At 41.3% G+C, this 24,480-nt stretch overlaps 1 protein-coding gene across 3 annotated transcripts in view; it reads right to left on the bottom strand.

Annotated features, from left to right (window-relative positions):
• Nucleotides 1–24,480, bottom strand: part of LOC132893319 (tight junction protein ZO-2) — a 129,113-nt gene that overhangs the window by 16,910 nt on the left and 87,723 nt on the right. For all 3 annotated transcript variants that reach the window (XM_060932332.1, XM_060932331.1, XM_060932330.1), the window contains 5 exons: nucleotides 13,890–14,001; nucleotides 11,870–11,985; nucleotides 10,146–10,209; nucleotides 6,110–6,260; nucleotides 5,797–5,905 (listed from right to left, as the gene is read on the bottom strand). In XM_060932332.1, coding sequence (XP_060788315.1) covers nucleotides 5,797–5,905; nucleotides 6,110–6,260; nucleotides 10,146–10,209; nucleotides 11,870–11,985; nucleotides 13,890–14,001 — 552 coding nt within the window. The remainder of the gene's footprint in view (nucleotides 1–5,796; nucleotides 5,906–6,109; nucleotides 6,261–10,145; nucleotides 10,210–11,869; nucleotides 11,986–13,889; nucleotides 14,002–24,480) is intronic.

Here is a 24,480-nt window from a genome sequence, read left to right as displayed (position 1 = left end):
TTTCATCTTTAGGCAGACTTGTTTTTTACGACTGTGTGAAATGATCAGCATGATTTTTGCAGAAAACCTAAGCAGGTTTAAAAAAAACAACAACTATAAAAATATATACATTTTCATGTTTCTTAAAATGTCTTAAAAGTACGTTCTTGTCAGAAAAATAAAATTCCAACTGGCTGTTTACCAAAATCAGACATCCGAAGGGTTTTTCCAGGCTGATGCACACGAGTGTTTTTGCCTTTAAAATATTTACATACAGAGGAGAAATAAAAGTTTGCAACAAATTTCCAAAAGCAGAATTGAAGTAGGGCAGCACGGTGGTGTAGTGGTTAGCGCTGTCGCCTCACAGCAAGAAGGTCCTGGGTTCGAGCCCCGTGGCCGGCGAGGGCCTTTCTGTGCGGAGTTTGCATGTTCTCCCCGTGTCCGCGTGGGTTTCCTCCGGGTGCTCCGGTTTCCCCCGCAGTCCAAAGACATGCAGGTTAGGTTAACTGGTGGCTCTAAATTGACCGTAGGTGTGAATGTGAGTGTGAATGGTTGTCTGTGTCTATGTGTCAGCCCTGTGATGACCTGGCAACTTGTCCAGGGTGTACCCCGCCTTTCACCCGTAGTCAGCTGGGATAGGCTCCAGCTTGCCTGCGACCCTGTAGAACAGGATAAAGCAGCTAGAGATAATGAGTTGAGATGAGAATTGAAGTAGCACTGGTCAGGATTTCTCTATCTGTCTGTGAGACCTTCATAACTTTCATCTCACAGCAAGAAGCAGGCAGAGAGTCTTTGTGAGAGAGAAAGAAAAAGTAAGGAAGTGCTGACGGCAAAGGCCAGTGCTGTTCATCCTGGTTGGTCTCCAAATCCAATAACTCATCATGAACCACAGGGGCATTAGACAGGGGTGACTACACACCTGATTAGATATTAAATAAAACAGCCTGGGCTGCTCTTAAATCTGTCATGAATGCTTAGGCATTTCTCACAAACACACACACAACTATACTGAGGGAGCAATACTCAAGCAGTAACAGGAAGTATAATTATTATATATTTTACTATTGAAGATTTGGGTATGTGGCGGCACGGTGGTGTAGTGGTTAGCGCTGTCGCCTCACAGCAAGAAGGTCCGGGTTCGAGCCCCGTGGCCGGCGAGGGCCTTTCTGTGCGGAGTTTGCATGTTGTCCGCGTGGGTTTCCTCCGGGTGCTCCGGTTTCCCCCACAGTCCAAAGACATGCAGGTTAGGTTAACTGGTGACTCTAAATTGACCGTAGGTGTGAATGTGAGTGTGAATGGTTGTCTGTGTCTATGTGTCAGCCCTGTGATGACCTGGTGACTTGTCCAGGGTGTACCCCGCCTTTCGCCCGTAGTCAGCTGGGATAGGCTCCAGCTTGCCTGCGACCCTGTAGAACAGGATAAAGCGGCTAGAGATAATGAGATGAGATGAGATGAGATTTGGATATGTATCTGCAAATATGTTTGAAAGGCAGAGAAGTGAATTGAGTGCACATTCATATTACACATGCACACAAACGGCAGTCTTGGATAAGCCAGAACTGGTTCATACTGGTTTGTGCCACTGAAAAACAAGCTGGTGGTCTTGTCATTACTCTTACACACATTGTGTGTGTGTAGAGACAGAAACAGTCTATACAAGAGATGAGGAAAGGTACAATTGTCTACATGAACACCAAATGAAGAGAAATAAAATAAAAAGACGGCAAGCATTAGAACATCTAATAGAAATCTAGGATATTGAATATTATATTGCTGCGTGAATATTCCTATTTGTAATTATCACATTAGTTGCTGCAAATTTGGTTTAATTTAACAATTATTGCGTCCACCTTCATTATTTGGCATTTGATTCAGTACATCCTATTATTTTGCATTTCTTTTTCTTTTTTTTTTTTAATATCATGCACCCAAAGTTAATTGTGTGCTTAATGATACCACAAAACACTAAATCGAGGTTATAAGGTCGTAATATGTGTGTGGGCTGCAGGCTATTTCATCACTTTTTGCTGTTTTGAGTTGTGGAAGTAATGAAATAATGCAAAAAAAATTTTTTTGTTCATTTGATGTGCTCTTCTGTAAAGAAAACATGCCCAGAGTTTGAAGGATAAGTTGAGCAAGCATCCATCAGCTATACTTACACTCAGGGCCGTTGACAGCTTTGGCTGGGCCCGGGACAAAATAATCTGAGTGGGCCCCCCCAATAATCTGAGTGCCCCCCCACACACACACACATACGCGCGCACGCACATCGCCACACAGCAACCACCCACACCCAACCCCTCTTTTCACAGTCTCCATTCACTCCAACCCTTAAATAACAGGTATTCCAAGCCCATTATAACAGTCAACCATTTTATTTCAACATTTCAACATATTTACAGTTTGAACATTTCCTTAGTCTGCAACTATTCAGGTGCGAAATGCAATGCGCCGGACTTTTGCTGTGGCAAAGTCGTCAATAAGGTCATTGAAGTCCAGTTTCTTTGCAAGTTCGCGCTCTATAGAGAGCATAGCCAGCCCATTGAGCCTCTCCTGTGACATGTTTGAGCGCAGCCCCTACTTTATAATTATGAATGGCGCGTCGCGCGTGCTGGGGTTACATTACGGGGCTGGAAAAAAGTTATCTGTGTCTTACCTGGCTCAGCTGCCCCACTGCCTTCACCACCTGCTGCCTCATCTGAATCTTTTCTAAAATATCTATGCAGTGAGCCCCTGAGGCTCTTGGCTTCTTCATCTCTTTTTCTCTTTTCTTTTCTTTGCTCCTGACTTGTGCATGTTGGCAAACGGGCTCGCACGCTTATTGTCGAAGCGTTATGATGGAATAGTGCCGTGATATTTGGCGCCTTAATCAAAGACCAAACCATTTCTGCATTAGGGGTGGTAGGTGGGTTCTTGAATCTATTTTCGAAGACAATAAAGGCAAAAGAACCAGAAATCATTCATTGAATGCAAATATAGCACATTTTTCTCCCCCAAATCAACACATTTTGAAATGAAACAGAATGATTAATGGCATCTTAATGAGGGACCAGTTCTGGGCCCCCCCCTCATGCCTGGGCCCGGGACAAAATACCCGGTTGTCCCCCCCGTCGACGGCCCTGCTTACACTTGACTTAATTTAACTTCAAAGTTCATTCTTAACGTTATAGTGAATAGTGCTTAATTCTGTACTTACGTCTGAGGGCTGAATATCAATGTGCACAATTTCAGTATTACTCTAACTCCTCATAAATCTGTGAAATTTGTCCTTTCAAAGAGGGAGCTAGTGTTTACAAGACCAGTGTAGTGGGTTACAGTGTACATGGATTCCATTCAGCCTTAAGAAAAGTGTAAATCACTGGTATTATTCTATCCACATTCACTGGATATGAGCAATCGCACGCTCTGATTGGCTACTCTACTACTAGGATATCAGCTCATGTACCATGAGAAAAAAAAAATGCTGGAGTGTCTTCCTGAACCAACCGAGGATGAAATAAAAACTCTACTCGAAAACAAAACTCCAAAAAAATAAGCAACAAAATACGGAAGGAGAGGAGGAGAAGGAGAAGCCTTTATCTGTCACATGCACACTCAAGCACAGTGAAATTCATTCTCTACATTTAACCCATCTGAAGCAGTGAACACACGCACACACACCCAGAGCAGCGGGCAGCCATGCTACAGCGCCCGGGGAGCAGTTAGATACAGTTGTGCTCATAAGTTTACATACCCTGGCAGAATTTTTGCTTTCTTGGCCTTTTTTCAGAGAATATGAATGATAACACAAAAACTTTTTTCCCCACTCATGGTTAGTGGTTGGGTGAAGCCATTTATTGATAAACAACTGTGTTTTCTATTTTTAAATCATAATGACAACAAAAAACATCCAAATGACCCTGATCAAAAGTTTACATACCCCAGTTCTTAATACCGTGTATTGCCCCCTCTAACGTCAATGACAGCCTGAAGTCTTTTGTGGTAGAGGCTCTTTATTTTCTCAGATGGTAAAGCTGCCCATTCTTCTTGGCAAAAAGCCTCCAGTTCCTGTAAATTCCTGGGCTGTCTTGCATGAACTGCGCGCTTGAGATCTGCCCAGAGTAGCTCAATGATATTGAGGTCAGAAGACTGAGATGGCCACTCCAGAACCTTCACTTTGTTCTGCTGTAGCCAATGACAGGTCGACTTGGCCTTGTGTTTTGGATCGTTGTCATGTTGGAACGTCCAAGTACGTCCCATGCGCAGCTTCCGGGCTGATGAGTGCAAATTTGCCTGCAGTATTTGCTGATAACGTGCCGCATTCATCTTTCCTTCAACTTTGACCAAGTTTCCTGTGCCTTTGTAGCTTACACATCCCCAAAACATCAGCAATCCACCTCCGTGCTTTACAGTAGGAATGGTGTTCCTTTCATCATAGGCCTTGTTGACACCTCTCCAAATGTAACGTTTATGGTTGTGGCCAAAAAGTTCAATTTTGGTCTCATCACTCCAAATTACCTTGTTCCAGAAGTTTTGAGGCTTGTCTCTGTGCTGTTTGGCGTATTGTAGGTGAGATACTTTGTGGCATTTGTTTGGTTTTAACAGAGCCCCTGATTTTCCATTTGTTAATCACACACTGCTGACTGGTATCATCAATTCCTTGGATATCTTTTTGTATCCCTTTCCTGTTTTATACAGTTCAACTACCTTTTCCCGTAGATCCGTTGACAATTCTTTTGCTTTCCCCATGACTCAGAATCCAGAAATGTCAGTGGCTGGATGAAAGATGCAAGAGTCTGTCTGGATCCCAGAAACTCACTCAGCTTTTATGCGCACACACTGATTACAAGCAAACAGATCACAAGTGAGGACGTTACCTTTAGTAGCCATTCAAACCCATTTGTGTCAACTTCTGTGCATGTTATCAGGCCAAAATCACCAGGGTATGTGAACTTTTGATCAGGGTCATTTGGGTAGTTTCTGTTGTCATTATGATTTAAAAAGAGAAAACACAGTCGTTTGACAATAAATGGTTTCACCCAACCACTAAGCATGAGTGGAAAAGATATTTTTGTGTTATCATTCATATTCTCTGAAAAATGGTCAAAGAATCAGATTCTGCCAGGGTATGTAAACTTATGAGCACAACTGTACCTTGCTCAAGGGCACTTCAGCTCAAGGCTGCCCCACGTTAACCTAACTGCATGTCTTTGAATTGTGGGGGAAATCGGAGCACCCGGAGGAAACCCACACAGACACGGGGAGAACATGCAAACTCCACACAGAAAGGCCCCCGTCGGCCACTGGGCTCGAACCCAGAACCTTCTTGCTGTGAGGTGACAGTGCTAACCACTACACCACCGTGCCGCCCATAAATAATAAAAATAAAAGTATTTGATGGTAAGAATGTATCTTTTTTTTCCAAGAATTATTATTAGAGCATTTTTCACAAATTGCTGTCATTTCGCCGGTTTGTTTACATTCTAAGCGTAAATTACTTTGTCAGACGTTTTGTATAAAGTTTTTATTTACTGAATTTGCAAAAAATAAAAACACTCCATTTCTGAAAATCCAGTGAATGCGGATAGAATAAAACAGTTATTCCACTCAATCTTGTCGTACATGGCTTACAGCCAACTCGGCACTACGCACCTCATCGGCTATCAGCTCATGTACGACTCGATTTCATGGAACAACTTAATCATTTCTCACTGTACTGCTCCAGTGTTGTGAAGTTGGATAAACCTTCCAACATCAAGTTTTCTCAAGACTGTCTCATTCTAACGTTTGTACTGATATTGTGTAACAGTGTCTATGTGAAGAAGGCAGAAGACTCACCGTCAGCTTTGCTCTGTGCCAGTATAGTGATGCTGTCTCCTCTGGGGAGCTCCAACAGAAAAAGCACCGCCTCCTCACGTATGATCCCTCGAAAGTCTACATTATTCACCTGCAGGTGAAAATCATAACTGGTTTTATACAAGACATAAAAAGTGCTTGAAAAAGATACACTCTTACTACATTATAAAGAAAAACATGCATCTGGAGCTTGTAACAGTAGGTGCTTTATGTTTGCTTTAAGGAGTTAGATTGACCGGGTGGCCAAATATGTCTGATTTAGTCTTTTAAGTGAACATGAGGGCTGCAGTTGTACCTTCATAATCTGGTCCCCAACACGAAGGCCCTCTTCCTCTGCAAGACTGCCCTCCTGAACACCGGCGATGAAGATACCCACATCATTCCCCCCTGCGAGCCGCAAGCCAACACTCTCCCCTTTCTGGAAGCTCACCATCATCGTGTTCGGCCTGAGCGAGAGACGGGGTGGAGGATTGGGCTATTATCAAAGACTTCATCACGTTGTTTACACACCCGTGTATCCAGCAGAAATAGAAGACTGCAAAGCTAGAACTAGATCATCAATTAATAATGAACACTTGTTATAATCAAATGTGTATACTTTTAGCACTATACTGCTTTTTCTATTGGTCCAGGACCAGGTTACTAGCAATAGTTACACAAATCTACTCAAATAACAGGTATGCAACATCATGTGCACAAACACCACGTTTTTTGTGCAATCTACATGCAACATTGTGCTATTTTCTTTCCCAACCTGCACAAATGTTTCAAGTATATTTACAAGACACATGAACAGAGATGCTTTCATTCATCGTCGGAACATAAGAGCAGCAGAGGTGGACAGTAACGAAGTTATCTGTCCACCTCTGTATCTGTACTTTACTTGAGTACTTTTTTTTTTTTTGGAAACTTATGACTTTAACTTCACTACATTTGAAAGGCAAATATCGTACTTTTCACTCCACTACATTTCTATCAAGGTCCTTGTTACTCGTTACTATGAAGCAGCTTTGAAAGTGGATGTTTTTTCTTTTCTTTTCTAAAACGTGATTGGTTTTTTCGCAGGTGACACTGAGACAGCCGATCAGTAATCACTAGGGTCACATCACGTCCATAGACTGGATAAAATCAAGTTCAATGAATTCTCAGCAGCGTTATTTGAACACGATCAGTTGATGGCAGAATGGAAAGAGGCGGTTCTTCTGGGGAATACACGCACCCATGGCCATACCTAGAACCCATGTTTCAGTTTTCTAAAAGGATTAAAGACTTGTTTCGTTTTAAATGTTTGCTTTGTTTGTCGAAAATGAACCACATCACGGCCTACAAAAACTCGTCGTCCGACCTGCGGAAATGTATTGAAATATGTAAATATTTTATTTCAAGAGAAAGCTTGCAACGAAATTGTCTGTGCTTTTAGAGTTAGTGGTAACGTTGCAATAGCTATGCAGTCTGGTTCGTCAAAGGACTTTCTATGGATTTGCCCACCAAGTTGCCGTAGCCTTGTCCATGGCTAACGTTTACCCATAGCTAGTTAACTTGGACACTGTTAGTTAGCATGTAAAAACTGAGTTATGCTAACATAAATAACGTTAACTTATCTGAAGTCCTTTCAGAAATATGTTTTAGCATAATCTTGCTAAATAAACAGAATGTAGAAATCTTTCTTTTCTAGTAGCATTAGCTACCCAGTATGATTTTGAGTTTGAAAAGAGTTTGCTAGCATGTCAGGTGGGGCGTCACTGACTAGCTAGCTTAACGTTAAACCACCATGATGGCACAGCATGTGTTCATTTTGTGAATTCATATTTCTGTCTTTGGTAACGGCATTAGGTTTTGTAAGCGTTGTGGTAATAATACAACGATGCGTTGACAGAAAATGTACTTTTAATACTTAAGTATTTTTAAAAGCAAGTACTTCAGTACTTTAACTTTAGCAGAAATTTGACTGGACAACTTTCATTTGTATCGGAGTAACATTTGACCAGTGGGACCTGTACTTTGACTGAAGTAATGAAGTTGGGTACTTTGTCCACCTCTGAAGAGCAGTCAAATTAAACAACCCTTGACTTCAATCTGTTTACTGTGTTTCTAACTTGATGATTTAACTCCTCTTTAACAGGGTTTAGTTTAATGCTATTCTTAGACTCTAGCCTATTTTACCAGCATGTGATATATTTTGATGGAGATTATAAAACAAAATTTGGAAATCTGGAAACTCTTCGATGAGCCTTTTACCATTCTTTAGTAAATAGCTAACTAAAGAAATAAACAGTGTTAATCCAAACACTTCTCCCTTGTTAAACTTAACAATGGTGACACTGTGTTCTGTAAAGATGACTCATTTGTGTACTAGAAAAAGAAGCCGGTGTCCCGTTGGTTACTTCTTGGGCCAATTCTTTTTTCTTTTTTTTGCGTCATGCAAAAATTCCCAAACTGTTAGCATATTTTAATCACGTACTCAGTAGAAACTCATTATCTGTAAAGAGCTCTGGTCCTGATACAAAGGTTTTCAATCAGCAAGCATAAGCCACAACAATAAACCTTCACATGCATTGTTTCTGCCTCAAGAAAATGCACAAGAATGATAATGGTGTGATGAGGAGAGGAAGAAATAGATTATTTATTAAATTCCACGCTAATTTAATGGGGTTTTACATTAGGGGACTTGCTAATATTTGTATGTAGATATGTATATATTGTATATGCATATACTGCATGTATATATTGGTGTGAGATTTATGTACACATGTATGCACTCTTGCCAGAAATGTGAGAGAGAATCTGTTTGCACGAGATATATTAGAGATATGCATCTGGACTGGAAGCGAGACCCAACGAAAGAGTGTCTTTGAGAGCAGGTGGAATTGGTCTCGAGTATCTGCTGGAGAGGGTGGGATTGGTCAAGTGTGTCTTCCAGAGCAGATGGGATTGGCCAAGAGAGTCTTTGCAAGCATGCTGGATTAATCAAGAGTGTCGTCGGAGCAGGAAGGATTGATCAAGAGTGTCTTAGGGAGTGGGCATGACCCATCAGGATCAGGATTAGGAGCAGGCAGGAAGTAGATGAGATGGTATTAAAAGTGACATACTCCTTTTCCACAAGTTGACACAGTTCCCTTAATGAGGTCTTAATGAAATGTCTGTGAAGTGCTTTGGTCAAAATACCACAAGGCTAAAGCCCCACAGCTCCCTTCTCACCCTGTCTAAACAGCTCTGTTCAGAACGGCTGATTTGAGCCCCTGTTCCTTTAAATGAGAATGAGAATGAGCCACTGCTCACCCCACCCCCTCTTCCACCAGCCAATCAGATAACGATTTCCTCATGAATATTCATTCTCAAGCCATGAGTGGTCAGCATAATTCTAATGAGCTCCCCTTGTGACATAGGTGGGGTTTACATTAGACCGTATCAGCGGATCATCAGATTAACGTTTTTAAAACGATTAGTGTGCACACAGCAACGCCAATACACGATTCGCGTGCACACAGCAACACCAATACACGGACACGCTCGGCTCCGCAGGCATCCTGCGCTCCAAATCACTCCGCCCTGAACAGCGAGTGCCCTCTGGAGGGTGCGCACTCCGGCCCTGCGCAGCTCACAGAGTGCGCGAGTATAGCGCACAAGCAGTGATTCGGGACTGAGCCGTTGTGTGTGTGATCCCAGCGCATATCACTTACTACTTGCAAGTGGAAGGATGGCAAGCCTAAAGACAATCATAACTACACAATGGGCAGTATTTGCATCAGTATTTGCAGTATTTTCATACTTTTATACTCTTTAATGAAAGGTGATACAAGGCGGAAGTCTGCGCCGTTTTTCAGCAGTCGCGTCACATGACCAACGCCAGCGAATCAGGAAGGTGGATGTCACAGTGACGTTGTCCAATGACAACGCCAGCTAGAGCTCAGCACAGCGTATCCGCGTATCTCAATGTTTACACAGCACCGGACCAGACACGATCTAGATTGAATACGTGTACCCTGGCGGATTCCCGTTTCCCGGCGTTTCCAGGCGGTTTAATGTAAACAGACAGTGCATCCGCGAAGAAAACGAGACAGATACGGTCTAATGTAAACTTGGCCATAGAAACAGGAGCAAAATCTGAATGGCTTGTTGATGCTCATGCTTTCTGAAACAGGCAGCCCAAAAGTTGCTTAGTTCAGAGTTTGTGACTTGGTAGGAACTCTAAACACCCAAATATATATGCACAAGCACTGAAATAGTGAGCTTTTCATAATGTGTCTCCTTAAAAACACAAAACAAATTCACCTGAATTATATATCTATATAACAGCCAGTAAGTCTATACAATAAACCTACAGTACTCACCCATACATCTCCTCATCCTCAGGACTCGGTCGCAGCAGAATTTTGGGTGTTTTTCTGATCGCCGCTGGAAACCAATATGCATAAAAAGGTTATTAGTTTTGGCCTGTCATACATGTCTTCTTCTGTCTGCTATGAGTGATTTGGTCTGGGATTCATACATGCAAAGCCAGACCATTTTGAACATTTCAACAAAGGACATGCACTTTAAAATCAGTAGTACTATGAAGACAGTCTGAAATGATTTACCCACAATGCATCCTCATCTCATCTCATCTCATTATCTCTAGCCGCTTTATCCTGTTCTACAGGGTCGCGGGAAGCTGGAGCCTATCCCAGCTGACTACGGGCGAAAGGCGGGGTACACCCTGGACAAGTCGCCAGGTCATCACAGGGCTGACACATAGACACAGACAACCATTCACACTCACATTCACACCTACGGTCAATTTAGAGTCACCAGTTAACCTAACCTGCATGTCTTTGGACTGTGGGGGAACCCGGAGCACCCAGAGGAAACCCACGCGGACACGGGGAGAACATGCAAACTCCGCACAGAAAGGCCCTCGCCGGCCACGGGGCTCGAACCCGGACCTTCTTGCTGTGAGGCGACGGCGCTAACCACTACACCACCGTGCCGCCCTCAATGCATCCTTTGTAAGCTAATTATAAAGACTGTATAAGCATTTAACAGCAGTAGATTCAGTAAGTATATATTCAGACATGATACATAAATGAGACAGCAGAAGGTTTCATTTAATATAGTTTAGTATAAACATACAGGTGATTATAGGAAATCGCATGTGCTGATTGGTTGAGAGATTCAGATTACTTCTCGATAATCACCTCGACCGACTTGGCAAAATGGCTGCCAATCACTTTGTCACCATAAGTAAGGAAAAACTACAAATTATGAAGGAAAATGCTGTTCCTAAAAGCACTAAAGATGCTACGAAGTTTGGTCTAAAACTATTCAAAGGTACAGTAAGGTGGAATTGTGATTTATTTTATCGATTTCAAAACAAAGTATTTTATGTGAGTCGGCGTAGATAAGTGACAAGTCTGTGCTGCACCGGTATTACATTTGCATGCTGCTTTTGAAATTTGAAATAAATTATATTTTTAATATGATTTTTAAAAAAGTATGATTTATACAAAAACAATTATCCGCCTCAATGAATATCTGTGAACAATAACCTCGACTTTGTCTCGGTTCTTCTTCTGGCTGTTCCCATTAGGGGTCACCACAGCAGATCATCATGACCTGCATATTTGATTTGGCATAGTTTTTACACCGGATGCCCTTCCTGATGCAACCCTCCCCAATCTATTCAGGCTTAGGACCGGCACCAAGTATGCACTGGCTTGTGAAACCCAGTGGCTGGGTATTTTACCCAATCTGCTTGCCTTTAGACTGTGGGGGAAACTGGAGCACCTGGAGGAAACCCATGGGGAGAACATGCAAATTCCACACAGAAAGGTCCCCGTTGGCCGTGAGGTTAGAAACCGGAACCTTCTTGCTGTGACGCGACAGTGCTAACTACAGCACCACCATGCCGCCTGACTTCGTCTCGGTTATTATTCACCGATATTCACTTCGCCTTTCACGAATAATTGTTAAATATAAAATTCTTGTTAATGCCAGCAATAACTGCAGCTTGAGAGAGCTGAAAAAGCAGACACCTATGCATTGTCCATTGTCCTGTGTTTATAGAAACAGGCTGTACCTGGAGGGTCCTGTTGTGGATCTTCTTGCTCTACCTGCACTGCAGGTGGTTCTTCTCTAACCTTGTATGGAGACAATGGTGTACTCGTCTTGGTCAACCTGTTCTGGGGCTCCTCTCTGGAAACAAGAGAGCAAAATTTGCCCAGATGATCAATCTCCTGAATAATTAGAAATGTGTGTTGGGATATGTAATGAAAATTCATTATGTCTGATAATTATAACTATTCTTTTAAGTTCGTTTCTTAAGACACGTATTTTTAAGTATGTTACCTCGCTTGTTGACAGTTTCGGCGAACACTTCCGCCTTCTTCAAAACAGTCACCAGATGTCGAGTGGTGACGTGCCTTATCAGCTGATGTTACTCTATGGAGGCGTGAACGTCCCGCCCAATTTGACAGGTAGTCCACGCCTCCTGCTGTCAGGTCGCTGCCCCAGGACTGCGCTCCAGGTGTGTGACAGCGCGTACGCTCCCTCATCCCGGTTCATGGTCCTCTGCGCCCGCTTACGTATCTCCACTGCCTCTAAAATCCAACGCTGATATCTATTCTCTTCAGCGCGAATGACTCTGGCCTCTTCCCAATTCATAATATGATTTTTTCGTTTGCAGTGGTCTGAAATGGCTGATTTTAAGTTTTCTTGGTGTGCTTTTTCTTTTTCGGATCTTGTGAGTCTTTTTGTTGTTTCTTTTTCACATTCTAATTGGTGTTCTTTCCTGCGAGTGTGGAAGCATCTGCCCGTTTCACCAATATAGACTTTATTGCATGAACGGCAAGGGATTTCATATATGATATTGCATTTATTGTCCAGTTGTATTTTATCTTTGGGGTGAACTAGCAGCTGTCGGAGGTTCTTGTATGGTTTGACCGGGGTGTTGATGTGGTATTTCCTCATGGATCGTTGGATGCGTTCTGTAACTGTTCTAGTAAAAAGTTCTGGAGTTACAAAACGCATCCAACGATCCATGAGGAAATACCACATCAACACCCCGGTCAAACCATACAAGAACCTCCGACAGCTGCTAGTTCACCCCAAAGATAAAATACAACTGGACAATAAATGCAATATCATATATGAAATCCCTTGCCGTTCATGCAATAAAGTCTATATTGGTGAAACAGGCAGATGCTTCCACACTCGCAGGAAAGAACACCAATTAGAATGTGAAAAAGAAACAACAAAAAGACTCACAAGATCCGAAAAAGAAAAAGCACACCAAGAAAACTTAAAATCAGCCATTTCAGACCACTGCAAACGACAAAATCATATTATGAATTGGGAAGAGGCCAGAGTCATTCGCGCTGAAGAGAATAGATACCAGCGTTGAATTTTAGAGGCAGTGGAGATACGTAAGCGGGCGCAGAGGACCATGAACCGGGATGAGGGAGCGTACGCGCTGTCACACACCTGGAGCGCCGTCCTGGGGCAGCGACCTGACAGCAGGAGGCGTGGACTACCTGTCAAATTGGGCGGGACGTTCACACCTCCATAGAGTAACATCAGCTGATAAGGCACGTCACCACTCGACATCTGGTGACTGTTTTGAAGAAGGCGGAAGTGTTCGCCGAAACTGTCAACAAGCGAGGTAACATACTTAAAAATACGTGTCTTAAGAAACGAATTTAAAGGAATGTGTGTTGTGATGTTTGTTGTAACTGATCAAATCTATGATATCCTCAAGATTATAAAATAAAAAGAATGAATTTGATGTAGAACCCCACTACTGATGTTTTTCCTTTTAGAGAAGGTTCTAAACTGTTGTGTTACAGAAAATCAGCACTTCAAATCAAGAATTCAACATAATAAGAACATTTAACTATTCAAAAGTACCACTGAAGAACCATTCTATGCCAGTCTACACCGCACATCAGGTAGAAAATGAGTGGGGTTTCATATCCCCTGGAAGGGCCCCGGTCCTTATTTCACAGGGTTTTTTTCTTTGTTTGTTTTTAGATATTTGCTCATTTGTTTGGAATAGTGGGTTGAGGTGAGCCTTTAGCTTAGGGTCCCAGCACTGAGCATACCTGGCACTCTCTCGTGGCAGCTCATTGGAGGAATGGGAGGAAATATCTGACTGCCGTGACCTTTGGTCATCTTGTGGTGAGTATGATCTGTATGATTCCATCTCGGAGATATCTGAAAGCAAGAAGAGAGAGCGTCAGATGCATTTCATAAGCGCTAGCGTTTTAAAACCCTCCACCAGACGACCCCCGAGAGAGAGTTTAGCGTTCCCGCTCCCACACACAGCTCTTAGAGTTATTCACTTTGTGTTAATGTGTCAAAATCTGCCTCGTCATAACACACTGGAAGATGAGAAACCAGGACAGTAGCTTCGCCAGCACATCCATTGCCACTCGTGATGTTTTGGGGAAAGAATAATCAAAAAAAGTGGAAAATGGCAGTGAAGTTTTGGAAGTATTGAACCTTACATAAACAAGTTACAAAGAGGCAGAACAGAGGATGTGTGTGTGCGCGAGATAGAAGTGTGTGTAAGATAGGTCGGTCTGATGAAACAGGACACCCGTTACCCCGCTGAGGAGAGGCGTGAGAGACACAGACATGTACAGTGAACTGTCTTGGACAGCAGAGCTATTCTGTTCCAGGCAATCTCCATGTAAAACAGTATCATATTGTAAAGCTCTACTTTTTCCAGGGTAGTTCAGAAAATTCCTGTTAATTAGAGACAGGTTAACAAACGGCACCGATATGAAGCAGATATTTGGACCAGAAGAGAGTTAGGTACGAGATTCAATCCAGAGATCCAAAGCAAGGTAAGAGTGATTGCGTGACATAAACAAGGACACTGATCAGATGAAAGAAAAGGGTGTGAGACAGAAATAGAGAGAGGGAGGGAGTTACTGTGTGGCTGGGTGCTGCTGGTGAACCTAAGAGCATGTCCGCTGCTTTAAGAGAACTCTTCAACTCCTCACAGTGCCAGTGGTGGCCAGTGCAGCATGCCTAAAACACACTGTTACTTGGTACAAGACACACACACACACACACACACAGCCAAGAGCATCTGTGCAGGCCTAAGTGGAGCGCTAAATAAGAAAATACAGAAATAGAAATAATGTGTTCACTAGTAGCAGTCATTAATATGTGACCATAGGGATGCACCAATCTGATACCAAGTACAAGTATTAGTGGAAATATTGTACTAAAATGGCAGATTTTAAATATTCCAACATGATGCACTGATTGATTTTATGCGAGGCCTTTGCTTCAGGGGATAATCTCACCTGGATAGTGTAGACGTGTACATAAATACTGCTGCTGTAATCCTAAAGACTGTCTTGTGTTCATCCCAGGACTCTTACTCAGGGACGGATCCAGACTGATGCAACCGATGCACGTGCATCAATCAGAAATATATGTGCGCCACTTGGCATCGGTTACGGGGCGTTTGTTTACCGCTAACCGGCTACATGGCCTATAGCCACGCTTAACCAACAGACCAATGGTTCAGGATTCGACCATCTGTGATAAGCGGTGATGCTTGCTTGACCTAATTACCTGTATTCTTACGATGCTTTGTATAGCATGACCTGAGACAAAGAATCTAGGTCAAACCAATAAAATGCTCCAGAAAGAGGTAGAAATTTGAAATTCGCTGCAAATAACGGGCCGAACCACGGTTGTAGCGGGCCAAGCCTGGGCTGCTTTGAAAGGTCTCGAGGAGGGGGAGGTGCCTATAAGGTTTGGCAGGGCTACGACTTTTGGTGGTCGAGTTATGAATTTTCAAATCCCTGCGTGCCTGTGCGGCTGGACCCAGGGCTCATATTAAAGTTTTCGGCGAGTCACACTCGCACAGAGCGAATAGTGGTTGTAACGGGAGATGGCTGCCCTCTTTGGAAAGGGTTGGGCATGCTCTACGCCCCTGTGAAAATCCATAGCGATCTGGTAAAATTAGTGAAAATATTTCTGCAAATGTGCATCTGTCAGATTCTTGGGCTGGATCCGTCCCTGCTTATTCATCATATTCTTACACTGAACAACTTTTTAACACACTCGGAAGAAAACAAGCTTTCTTTTGAGTCTGGTTCGTCTTGAGGTTTCCTCCTCATGCCTTCTCAAGGAGTTTTTCCTTGCCACGGTCACCTCTAGTTTGCTCATTAGGGATCTAAATCTAAGCGTCTGTAAAACTGCTTTGTGATATGTCTTCGTAAAAGTTCAGCGTAGTTAAAGCTACAGCTAGTATTGAGTTTCTGAAATGAAAAATACAAACAAATGCAGTGCCTCTTCAGACGTTTGACCTTTAACCACTCTCCTAAAACATGCATCTGAGCTGTCTAGGCTAGATCCTCTCAATGTGTAATAGGCAGAGCATTCTGAATTGACAAGCAACATGATTGACAGGCTACTAGAGACACGCCCTTGTCCTGAATGGTTGGATAATATTGGTCTACAATATTATAGACTCATTGACTCTACATGTAATTAGGATATTTATTAAAGACAAGCAAATAAACTGTCGCACGTCATCACCATGCGTACATTTTGCATAAATGACTTGAAAGAGTTGGATCGGTTTTTATAAGAGTGTTAATATCTTAATATCAGTATTGTATTAAAATGGGACTGGTGCATCCCTACTGTAAATGATTTAACTTAATAACTTGTTTTCTTTTTGTTTTTTGATCTGCTAAATGAGTGCACATACAGTCTATAAGAACGAACATGTCCCTTGCTTAGTTTTTTTTTTTTTTTAAATCAGAGATGTGTAAAAATGAGTGTTCCCATCTGTTGGGTGGAGATGTAATTACAGCCTGTAGGACACACAAGAACAAAATAAAACCTACATGAAAGGAGAGATAGGCGAGCTGAACAGTCACTCCATAGGAAAACCGTTTCCTCTGCCACGTTTGGCTATTTACATCACACCACTACTGTACATGTCCCTCATACACACACACACACACACACACACACACACACACACACACACACACACACTCAACAATAAGTAATAGAAAGACAAAAATGGACATACCGGAGACATACCGGACACCATGGAAGATAGTCAGAAAACACACACGCACACAGAAGATGATTAATCCAATCATGTGATCAGTTGTAGCCCGGTAATTAAGGATTACACACTGAGAGGCTTACAACAAGTAAACACACACCACCTCTGCTGGAAGTCAGTGTGATTTGGCAGAGGTCAGGGGTTAAATCCTGCCTGAAAATCTCATAAATAGTTAACCATGCAAAGTTGTTTACATGACACACACATAACAAGGAGAACATTTTTAACCACTAGTACTCTTCACATATTAAATCAACTGTGTGCTATACTGGTCACATGGCCTCTGCCCTACTTAGCAGACTTCCACTCTTACTGCAAAACCAAGAGATTCTGAGAAACATATCTGACCTTAAATCTAACATGACTTGTGAGTACGTTGGCAAACCCACAGTCTCCATCGGCCAGGCACACAACACAACAAAAGCTTGGACATTACGTTAACAGTACAGTCCTCACATCTGTGTTACTTGCATATTTGCCGACCCTCCCGATTTCGGCGGGAGGCTCCCGATTTTAGCCTCCGTCTCCCGTCTCCCGATCGTATTTGTTAAAAACTGGATAATCTCCCGGTTTGGGGAAATCCCTATCGCCAAGTTAAAAATACTCCCGATTATGTCCAATCAGAATCGTATGAGAAACATTGCTGACGTCAACTGATTTTTAACCAATCAACGAACAGTGCTATTTTGAATTTATGTTTGAAAGTTTTAAGTGAAAGTTTACAAGTGAATGAGCTGGAAAGTGATTGATTTTGATAGAGTTTTGAGGTTTTAAGTGAAAGATTACTAGTGAGTGTATTTTGGTAGTAGTAAAATTTTGCATTCGAGTGAATTTCTTTGTAGACTACATTTTGATAGTATGGTAGCACGGGCGATTGCTCTAAGACAACTAGGGAGGCTCAGCCTCCTCTAAAAATGACGAAAATTGTGTAGGATGAATTGCGCTAGGCTTATGTTATAGCCGACCTTATAACATTGCTATTTCAGATCCAGAATCATAGAAATATATGTGCTCAACCCAACTACAGTGCGAAATCATTCCGTTATAACTTTCCCCAGTTCGCCTAATGTGTGCATGAGTTTTTCCCCCTCGTGACAGCGCGATGCAGCCCAGCCTCAGTGGACTTCAATGGCATTTGGGAGCTACAGTGGGGCAAATAAGTATTTAGTCAGTCACCAATTGTGCAAGTTCTCCCACTTAAAAAGATGAGAGAGGCCTGTAATTTTCATCATAGGTACACTTCAACTATGAGAGACAAAATGAGCAAAAAAAAAAAAAATCCAGAAAATCACATTGTCTGATTTTTAAAGAATTTATTTGCAAATTATGGTGGAAAATAAGTATTTGGTCAATAACAAAAATTAATCTCAATACTTTGTTATATACCCTTTGTTGGCAATGACAGAGGTCAAACGTTTTCTGTAAGTCTTCACAAGGTTTTCACACACTGTTGCTGGTATTTTGGCCCATTCCTCCATGCAGATCTCCTCTAGAGCAGTGATGTTTTGGGGCTGTCGCTGGGCAACACGGACTTTCAACTCCCTCCAAAGATTTTCTATGGGGTTGAGATCTGGAGACTGGCTAGGCCACTCCAGGACCTTGAAATGCTTCTTACGAAGCCACTCCTTCGTTGCCCGGGCGGTGTGTTTGGAATCATTGTCATGCTGAAAGACCCAGCCACATTTCATCTTCAATGCCCTTGCTGATGGAAGGAGGTTTTCACTCAAAATCTCACGATACATGGCCCCATTCATTCTTTCCTTTACACGGATCAGTCGTCCTGGTCCCTTTGCAGAAAAACAGCCCCAAAGCATGATGTTTCCACCCGCATGCTTCACAGTAGGTATGGTGTTCTTTGGATGCAACTCAGCATTCTTTCTCCTCCAAACACGACAAGTTGAGTTTTTACCAAAAAGTTCTATTTTGGTTTCATCTGACCATATGACATTCTCCCAGTCCTCTTCTGGATCATCCAAATGCTCGCTAGCAAACTTCAGACGGGCTTGGACATGTACTGGCTTAAGCAGGGGGACACGTCTGGCACTGCAGGATTTGAGTCCCTGGCGGCGTAGTGTGTTACTGATGGTAGCCTTTGTTACTTTGGTCCCAGCTCTCTGCAGGTCATTCACTAGGTCCCCCCGTGTGGTTCTGGGATTTTTGCTCACCGTTCTTGTGATCATTTTGACCCCACGGGGTGAGATCTTGCATGGAGCCCCAGATCGAGGGAGATTATCAGTGGTCTTGTATGTCTTCCATTTTCTAATAATTGCTCCTACAGTTGATTTCTTCACACCAAGCTGCTTACCTATTGCAGATTCAGTCTTCCCAGCCTGGTGCAGGTCTACAATTTTGTTTCTGGTGTCCTTTGACAGCTCTTTGGTCTTGGCCATAGTGGAGTTTGGAGTGTGACTGTTTGAGGTTGTGGACAGGTGTCTTTTATACTGATAACGAGTTCAAACAGGTGCCATTAATACAGGTAACGAGTGGAGGACAGAGGAGCCTCTTAAAGAAGTTGTTACAGGTCTGTGAGAGCCAGAAATCTTGCTTGTTTGTAGGTGACCAAATACTTATTTTACCAAGGAATTTACCAATTAATTCATTAAAAATCCTACAATGTGATTTCCTGGATTCTTTCCCCCCATTCTGTCTCTCATAGTTGAAGTGATGAAAATTACAGGCCTCTCTCATCTTTTTAAGTGGGAGAACTTGCACAATTGGTAGCTGACTAAATACTTTTTTGCCCCACTGTATGCGCTTTTCAATCTCAAAATGCAAGACGGTTATTGGACAAATACTGCGAAAACGCCCGCCCACGGACCCCCAGCCTCACAGTGGGAGGGACATGGCAGTTTCCGCGAGGAGACTGGTGATTGGTGAAAGCGGCCGGATATTTTCTTTGATTGACAGCTCGTTTCAAATATAGACAGGCAGCGGTGAATTTCAGTTCAGTCCCATGCGGATTCTCAAGTGCGGTGGTGTATTGTAAGAGATTGGCTTACATTTCGATTTCATTCATTACATACGGTTTCTACCAGCTTTTTTAGTTCGTATATATTTTCATTGTAAATAAAGTGTAAATATAGTGTTGTCAAGTTTGCTATCTTAGTTCCAGAAATTTCGTTTATTTGAGTGACTGAACTTGAACTTGAGGGGGCTAGTCAGCTAGCAAGAAAGCTGCGCACGGATGCCAAGCATTGCTGATTTAATTTTGGCGAAGCCATTTGCCAGTCTTCCTTTCGAGGAAAAAATTAAAATTAAAGAGCAGGGTAGACCAACGCCTCAAATTGACTTGGTGAAAAAGGTAGGGAATAATACTCGTTCCTTTCAGCTCTCCTGGTACGAGAAAGTGAATTGGCTAACAGCAAGTGACCCACATCAACAACAGTAAATAGGCTACTTTAGTAATATGTCATGGATGGACCAAAAATATAGAATATATTTAAAATGTTTATGCTGAGTATATTATATTGGAATATATATTTTTCTGGATATGAATTAAACACAGCTACAATTTGGAAAACATTTTTAAACAAAAACACAGCCGAGAACATTTCACACTACAGACCTGGATTAAAAGTGAAGGGTTATCAAAATTGTCAATAAAACATTTCTCAGTCAAAATAAGTAAAATATAGGGAAAGTGTCATTGAATGAAATGTGTGGCACCCAGCTCTATGTTTGGCTCCCCAAGGTCAGTGCTTGTGCCTATTCCAGAACACTCTGCTGTTACTGCTGAGGTTCCTGACAAAGAGCTGCTTTCAATAATGATCAATTTTTAAACAACATGCCACAATTTTAAAATATAAAATGTTAAAATATACACCCCCCCCCCCCCCCCCCCAACACCACCATCATGTATATTGGACAGTAGGCTAATGGGCCAAAAGAACCTGTTATTTCACAGTTTGTGACCCTGCCAACAATCAGCCAGATCAGAGGCAAGAGTATGGGCAAAATTGATGTTTTTTCTTTTAAAATCTGGAAATATCATAACCGACCAGCCTCCCCTGTTTGAAAGACTACCAGCCGCCACTGTATGGTAGTATTTATAGTGCCATTTTTAAATTTTGTTTGAAAACTTTCAAAAGGTTTGCAAATGAGCAAATTCCTTTGATGCATTCCGATAGGATTTTGATAGAAGGTTGAAGATTGAAGGAAGAAGGTTGTCGGCTTTAAGCTTAGACATTTTATTCCACTACATACCCTTATGACATTATATCGCTCTCTGGTTCAACCTTATTTAACATATGGTCTTAGTTCTTGGGGACAGGCTTGTAAAACTCATTTAAATAAAATATTAATCCTACAAAAACGAGCTTTAAGATTAATCCATTTTGTTGATAATAGAGAAAGTGCCCTTCCATTGTTTTCCAAAACCAATATTTTACCAGTGAATCTTCTTTTCTATGAATATATTTCTAAATTAATGTATGACGTTGTTAATCAAAGTGCACCCTCAAACATTTGTAAATTATTTTCTTCTATTTCTAGTATCCATTCTTATAACACTAGGTCATCTTACTCCAAGAACTTATATACTCAGTATTTCGCACAAATCTACGAAAGAACTCATTTTCCCGTGTTGGTGTTAGGGTATGGAACCAGATTCCAACTTCTATAAGATCTTCATCTAAATTGTCATTCAAGAAAAAAGTCAGACACCACCTTTTTTCCGATTTAAGTAGATATGGATATGATGTTGACATCTCCAAACTCTTTCTTTCTACATAACTTATATATATATATTTTTTCAATGCTACTGAATGATATATTACTGTACCTTTATATCGAATAACAAGTATTGTCTCCTCTTTTTCTTTTTGCTACCAAATAGTTGTTAATTTGTCAAGTATGTTCTTATTATCTTTTTCATACATATTTAAGTATATATATTTTTATTTGTAAACATGAGTCTGCCTTGATTAGCAGTGTGCTATTTGCAGACTCGTGTAGTCTATTATTTGTTTATATGTAATTGAAATACAAGATTGAAGATGGATAGGATTTCCAGTGCTTTTTAAAAATTCTGTTGGAAAGTGTTTAGTGAGAGAGATGCATTTTAGTAGTACTAAGACAGTGCAGTATTTATTTAATTGAGTTGTTACTATTTTGGTTAAATCTTATTTAAATTGTATTTAATTTATATATGATATTATAGTTTTGTGCATTTTTACATGAGCTTACAGAAGGAAAACACATTTGATGCAATCCAATAATACTTTCATTCACTGATAAATATTCTTCTAAAGCGTCACTTGTGTTATTTTCTGTGGGTCTCTGTATGTATACAATATTCAGGCATGAGATTTTTCAGCTAAAAATCTGATTTAAGACTTCCCTTTCATTGTTATTATATTAAAATTCAAGACGAGTATTATTTCAGATTTTTCACTCTGAGCTCTCTCATGCCTGATACATGAATCCCATAACCTATAGTAACTGATAGAACAATATCAACAATTCAAAAACTCTTCAATTGTATAAATTTCAAATGGTTTGCAATTAATTGGGATCCACTGTTTTTATCATTTGAACCGCGCATCATACCCTCGTCCAATTGAAAATGTCGTTCACGCACTTTTCTCCCCCATGAGAATTTTGAAAAGTTGGCAAGTATGTACTTGACTAGAACATTCTGCTATGATATCATCTGTGCTGCAGCAGTAAAGATCACTAAAACACATCACAAAATTTACACACATCACAAATAATAATAATAATCCTCTCCCATTGGCTTTTATTTCCCAAAAGTAAAATAAGTCACCACACAAAATTAACGATGAATAAAATAGTTTATTGATTAGGACGGATATTAAAAACTGATGTTAGCAAAAATATATGTGCACAAACGTAGGGGTTTTACAAATATATTAAGCGCATGGGCTTGAAAGCTTTACAATTCGGCTAAGGCACAGTCAATAATAATGATTAATGGCAACCAGACAGTGTGTGCTGCAGTGTCTCTGATGTCCTTCTGCTAAAAGTATGACATATTATCTGTAAAATAAAAAGAACAGAAATAGAGTTGCTCTTGTAAAACCATTACATTTTCAGATCAGCGCAACTCTCTGGCTATCAACCTGCTCAATGGGTACAATAATAATGAAGCAAAAAATAATAACGAGAACCATAAAACAGCTGAAATAGTTGGAATTGTGTCCGTGGACAACCACGGATACCGAGAACTCATGAATGCATGTGTATTTGTTATTCATTTCAAGAAATGTATTTAACACACAGTACTGTGCGCAAGTCTTAGGCACCCTATTTTTTTTTCAGACAAACTTTGTTATAGATTTCTGTTTTATGACTTCTACATTATCGAGTCAGTACAAGAACATTTTAGAGTCCAAACGTTCGTTTTCCAGCACAAAATTAAATGTTATAGGAAAAAAAATTGTTCGTATCTGAGCAGTATATTACATAAGCGACCACTTTTCAGATTAAAAAAGAAAACATAACGAAGGCTGCTGGGTTTTGGTGCAAAATTACGAAGCGAGTGTGACAGTCAAAGTGTCCAGAAGAACTGTGGCTGGTTCTGTAAGATGCTCAGTAAAACCTACAGCTCATTTCCTTATAAAACTGCACTCATTGGACCTGAGCCGACTATTTTTTTTTTTAAAGCAAAGGGTTGTCTCACACCAAATATTGACTTTGTTTCATTTATTATGGCTTACTGTGGTTTATCGTCTCATCTCATTATCTCTAGCCGCTTTATCCTGTCCTACAGGGTCGCAGGCAAGCTGGAGCCTATCCCAGCTGACTACGGGCGAAAGGCGGGGTACACCCTGGACAAGTCGCCAGGTCATCACAGGGCTGACACATAGACACAGACAACCATTCACACTTACGGTCAATTTAGAGTCACCAGTTAACCTAACCTGCATGTCTTTGGACTGTGGGGGAAACCGGAGCACCCGGAGGAAACCCACGCGGACACGGGGAGAACATGCAAACTCCGCACAGGAAGGCCCTCGCCGGCCACTGGGCTCGAACCCGGACCTTCTTGCTGTGAGGAGACAGCGCTAACCACTACACCACCGTGCCGCCGTGGTTTATCGTATTTTTTTAAAATGTCGAAACATTTTATTTCATTATTTTAATCCATTTTTGGTCTACAGCATTTCTTTACATGTGCCTAAGACTTTTGCACGGTACTGTATATTGTATGTGTATGACATTTACCTGATCTAATTAACCTGATCCGTCTGTTTTATATTCAATCCTGATGCAGCGGTTTGAACAGATCAGACGTCTCAAACTAAGAATGGCAATTTAAATCTACTTAAATACGCTCATTAGAATATCAAAGGCACACACCGATTATAATTAGCATTAGTATTGTGATATAACAAGACTCTGGAGCTTTGAATGCAACACTTCACCATTCTTTTGGCAGAGTAAAAAAACAAACTGATTCTTTGATGCACATCGATTCTTCTTTCTTTAAACGACTATGTAATCGATGCACAGATGTCCCTAATCTAATTTTTCACATTTAAATTTTCGGTGAAAAACCATACAACAGTTCACACACACACACACAATGTGAACCGAGTCATCATAAATTTAGGTCAATTGTGAAA

Source organism: Neoarius graeffei, chromosome 10, assembly GCF_027579695.1.
Source record: "Neoarius graeffei isolate fNeoGra1 chromosome 10, fNeoGra1.pri, whole genome shotgun sequence".
NCBI classification, from domain to species: Eukaryota; Metazoa; Chordata; class Actinopteri; order Siluriformes; family Ariidae; genus Neoarius; species Neoarius graeffei.
This window is presented reverse-complemented; position numbering and strand designations above follow the sequence as displayed.